Source organism: Penaeus chinensis, chromosome 30, assembly GCF_019202785.1.
Source record: "Penaeus chinensis breed Huanghai No. 1 chromosome 30, ASM1920278v2, whole genome shotgun sequence".
NCBI lineage: Eukaryota > Metazoa > Arthropoda > Malacostraca > Decapoda > Penaeidae > Penaeus > Penaeus chinensis.
The window spans coordinates 25927299-25932298 of NC_061848.1; the positions used below are offsets into that span (position 1 = coordinate 25927299).

At 33.2% G+C, this 5000-nt stretch overlaps 2 protein-coding genes across 2 annotated transcripts in view; one reads left to right on the plus strand and one right to left on the minus strand.

The window, feature by feature from the left end:
* Nucleotides 1-1035: 1035 nt before the first annotated feature.
* LOC125041450 (UDP-N-acetylglucosamine transferase subunit ALG14 homolog) lies at nucleotides 1036-2504 on the minus strand. Its single transcript, XM_047636425.1, has 3 exons — nucleotides 2370-2504; nucleotides 1709-2005; nucleotides 1036-1546 (listed from the first exon to the last, which is right to left on the minus strand). Exons 2-3 carry the CDS (start codon nucleotides 1991-1993, stop codon nucleotides 1160-1162), a joined length of 672 nt encoding a protein of 223 aa, XP_047492381.1. The 5' UTR covers nucleotides 1994-2005; nucleotides 2370-2504; the 3' UTR covers nucleotides 1036-1159.
* Nucleotides 2505-2851: 347 nt separating this feature from the next.
* Nucleotides 2852-5000, plus strand: part of LOC125041546 (exocyst complex component 3-like) — a 9140-nt gene continuing 6991 nt past the window's right edge. The window contains exons 1-2 of the mRNA XM_047636574.1: nucleotides 2852-2973; nucleotides 4360-4505. Coding sequence (XP_047492530.1) covers nucleotides 4380-4505 — 126 coding nt within the window. The 5' untranslated portion in view covers nucleotides 2852-2973; nucleotides 4360-4379. The remainder of the gene's footprint in view (nucleotides 2974-4359; nucleotides 4506-5000) is intronic.

A 5000-nucleotide genomic window follows, 5' to 3' on the forward strand; every position in this document is an offset into this window, starting at 1 on the left:
TTAACAAGGCATGTGAGCAAATTGTTTTCACAGTCCTTGTCATAGACAGGACAGTCAGTCAGAGAGACAAAAACAGAAGTACATGCATTTCTGATGAAGATATAATCGAAACCAGTCAAACACATCCCTATTGTTCGTTCTCATTTATACCTTTTCTACATACATGACTCATATCTAGTTGGATTTTTTTTATTAGTGGCATTAATATGAGTGTAATCAATATCTGCTGGACAATCATTGATATTAATGTATCTAACATAAGGGCACTCTATATGTACGTATATTCAGTACAAAATAATCATCTTATGTTTATAATATACTGAACTGGGCTGTCAACAATAACAATAACAATAACACAATGGTCAAAAGTGTACCCACCTAATATAATGATAATAATAAAATATTATCACAAATGCATTCTTGATGAGTCAAGATCAAAATGCATGTATAATAACTTCTGCAAAATACAAAAGGTATAAAATGTGTGTACTTTCTTTATTTTCTAATGGATTAATATTCTAAATTTAGATATATTAAAAGGACTGGCCATGAGAATCAAGAAGGACCTTTATATCAACAAGATTTTAAGAAACAAACAGGCAAAGGGGGCATTAAGATCTTAGATAGTACCTCTTGTGTACAAGAGGAAAGCCACAGAGGGTAAACAATAATGCATGTTATGAAAATATTTCTTAATGCTGTTTTTCATAAATCATTTGGCCCTTTTGGTGTTAAGCCAATATAACAGGAAATCAAACTGAATGATATTAATGTAATATTTAAAAGTTATCTTTAGCTGTTGATGAACTGCATTTCATATTTAGTTGTTCCTGTCTGCTAAGAAACATACATACTAGTTTTACCACTGAAGGGACAAACTATGAACACTCAGTTGGTTATTTTGCTATTTTTCAGGTGGATTTTCTCTCATTTTGATTTTTTTTCTGAAAGACAATTATTACAAAAAATGTTTTAAAATAAAACATATACTGCTTATCAATTCTACAAAAAACAGGCAAGAATCAAAACAACATGTTGCTCTAGATTATATATATTCTATGAGATCAGTGAAACAAAAATACAATTAGCAAGGCACTTAGTTAGATTCTCAAAACCTAAATCTCATGAGTAAATCATGTACTCACTAAGAATCCTGAACTTACACCAAACGACCCATGTATATAGACCTTGGATACTTTGCCTTAAGCTGTGGCCACTGTACAAAGAAATCGTCAACAACCCTATAAAGAATCTTGCCTGAGAGGGAGAGAGACAGCACACGGCACAGACTCTCTATGAAGACAATATGAATCTGACACAGGCATAAAACTCTCATCAAGAAAGCTGCAATGCAAATTGGGACACATGTTCCTGGCCCATTGGTGAGTAGGAGTGATGGCCGATGGCGAAAAACAATAAACATGCTGAAGACAAAGGCCCAAGCTGTTGTGAAAACACTTGACAGCCACGACTGACCCACTTCACGTGATCTTGGCACAACCTCAACTACATATTGGTTCTCTTCATCAGGTCCTTTGGCTCTTTCCTAGAATAAAGAACCTCTTTTATTGATGATTGTTTGCACTCTTATAAATTATATATTTGTACCGGTAGAATATATCTTTTACCTATAATTATTATTATTCCATATTATATCATAAATCCAGCAGTTTCATAAGCATACACACTGTAGAAGCTATCCACAAACCTTAAACTCTTTCTCCATATCTTGCAACCGTCTCAGACTAACAGTGTCCGTTGCAGCAACCACATACACTCTCGGGCTGTAGCGGTGTGTGTCCAGCGCACGAATGATTTTGAGCATTTCTCCAGTATGACCTCCTGACCCCAATACTATAAGTGACTTGATGGACCTTTGCACATACATAGTTTTTTCGCTGCAGCAATTCATGACGTAAAGGGTGTATCCTATGCGCAGTGATATAAATGCCAATAATACGATGACGACTGCAAGTATCACCATCATCATCATCTTGTGTGTTTCCTAGAAAGAAATATTTGCTTTATAAAAATTCTAGAAAGACTCTAGTATGATGTAGTCACTCAAATAAACAATGCTGAATATTGAGAAATTTAAATATTGATCACAAATGTAGTTAGATTCGATTACTCAATAGCTAATGTTCATTTTGATATCTTATTCTCTGCATATCATAAACCTTTTTTAGATGTATATTGAATACTAGAAGTACTCATTATTTATAATCTCATTAAAAGTAACATGTTTCACTTTTAATTACTAATGTATTAATCTGACCGGCTGCCGGTAAAGTCACTAACACCTGTCAACTTTAATTATATAAATATATATCCTTTACACAGACAAGTTAACCTCATATACAACTTACAAAACCAATATAGCTCTATGAACTTCTCAACATCAGTATCTTCACCAAACCAATAAAGTTACAAAATAAGGAAGGGAAATATGCAACTTTCCGACTAAAGATGTTTTTCTTCTACACATAAACTTTCAACGTCCGAATGCGAGCTTTTGTGAGAGATATTTCTTTTTAAGCTAAGAGTCCTTTATAGATAAGCTTATTGATATTTTTAGCAAGATAAAAAATGAAAGATAGTAATGAGTGTATATAGGTACACAGATATTGCCACATATTGAGAAAGTATAATAAAAATAAGATAAAGTTCTATCATCATGATCGGTTTCGAACGCTCGAGTGCCTAAATTGAAATCTAAATTTCCGAATCAAAGAATATATTTTGTACATCGTAGAAATCCCTTAAAAATATAAATCACTATATCATAACTATACATATAATATAAATGGGTATTGGGAATGAATGAAAGTTAATAGCAAGTGAATTATATAAAATTAAAATCATTTCGGGTATTTACGTTTCTTTATTACGGTGGGAGTGTTCCTGAGCAAAGTGTCATCCAGCCAGAGAAAATGAGTTTCTCTATTTTCTAGTTGATTTCGCGAACAAAAGGTAATTATCTTACGAAAATGTCGTGTCTGAATGCTCTCTTAAGTGGATAAGAAGACATGGGATTTTATTTGATCTCGTCTTTATTAGCTAGTCGGAATTAATTGCACAGTGACGAAACTTTCATGTATTTGCAGAGACAAAACTTTTTAAACAATAACTGAGTAATTATGTACAAAGGTTTACGAAATTGGATCAAGTGGATTGCCTTTGATCTTTAATTTCTAGATATAATAGCTTTAACCCGTGGAAATAAATAATGGCAATAATATTGGCCCAGATAAATGTGGAAGGTATGATAATATAAACTATACACTGATATTTCAAGGTAAATACATTAGAATTGTTGAGATGGAAAACTCTGACCCTACCATCCAATCGAAAATAACATCCTGGAAAAAGGGTTTAAGGGTTGAAACCTCCAAAATGCTGAAAATGTGTCACCAAAGCGATGTGTTCAGGCTTAATCGTACCAGAACAGACCAAGCAGGGATTAGGGAATGGTAGACCTTGAAAAATTATTTAGGGAGGCAGAACCTTCCTTAAACCCTCTTTAAGGTATATAACAATAACTAGATTATTAAATGATTTACGTCAACCTTTCACCTTTACTCCGCAATATTATTGGCACTTATTATACTCGCTCCAAGTAACAGGGACAGCAATGTAGCTATGATTCAGCTGCTATGGGAGTGAGTGCTGGATTCATTTGAAACACTGAGAGCTTTTAGTAAAACATAGTGTACTCTTGAAAATTGCTGTCAGGCAATTTTTCCAAATCTACTAGGGTTTTATATCAATTTCCCATTAAAGAGGTTTCTTGGCTGATGTCAGAGCACCAACAGCAGTAGAGACTGCATTGATCATGCAAAACTGCACCAGTCTAAATACTGCCACTCTCTTTACTATATTTTGATTTCTTTGCCAAAAAATATATATTTGGATAATATATATACATCAAATGCCATTTGGAGATTTCAAATTTATTGATAATTTTGGAATTTAACTTCTTTTTTTTTATGAAATTATATTTTTAGAAAAATCATATGAAGCAAAATAGTGTAAGTAATCCATTATTGTGAAAAAAAAAAAAAAATTATTGCAATTTGGTCCAACTTTTCCACGTAGCTAAAAAGGCTTGTTGATAGGGTGGATGAAATGACAAAAGGAATATGATTAAAAGAATGCACAAACATAAATCGCATGTACATTTCAAACCTGAGATCCAAGTTATTCCTAGTCATAATATTACCAGGACTTACCCCTTTGTTGCACTGCAGTATAAAGATCTAATCCAGATATATTTAGCCTAGTTTGAAAATGTTTATTGTGTATTTGTGAAGTTCATAGTATACCTAATCCCTTTTACCACATTTTCTTGCCTTGCAGCTTAACAGAATAACTTAAAAATGGATGTCGGTGAAGCAGAGTCTGAGGCTATTGCCAGAGCCTCCCTTCTTGTGGCAAATATGCTCCAGCGGCCAGACCAGTTGCAAAAGGTCGACCAGTATAGGAGACGAGTCCAGAGGAAGAAGGTGTGATTCATTCTCATATGTACTCGACTGTGAGCTACAAAGTTTATTGCTTTGGAACTTCTTAGATCGTCCCATTTGGAGTAGAATTGTAGTTTCACCTGTTTACAAATAATCCTTACCTCTCTCATGCATATTAATGTAATATGTATCACAATGCTAAAAAGATTATTTCTGATACTAGTGATATATGGTTTATACTAATAAAACACATTTTGGGGTAATATAGAAAAAGTTAAGTAATATATAAACATTTTATCACTATACATCAGTAAGCTTCTCCTGGAAATTTCCAGACTATGAAGCTGAAATTTAAAACATTTGTAAGTAGACTGATACATTTAAGGGATACACATCTTACAATCCAATGAAGATGTGGTACATCAGCACACTAAACAGTTACTTCTATGAACTGTACTTCAGTTAAAGAAAGATGTAAAGAGATTGGTAAATGCATAAGAAAATGAGAGTTTAAACATATAGATGGAGTTATTCATA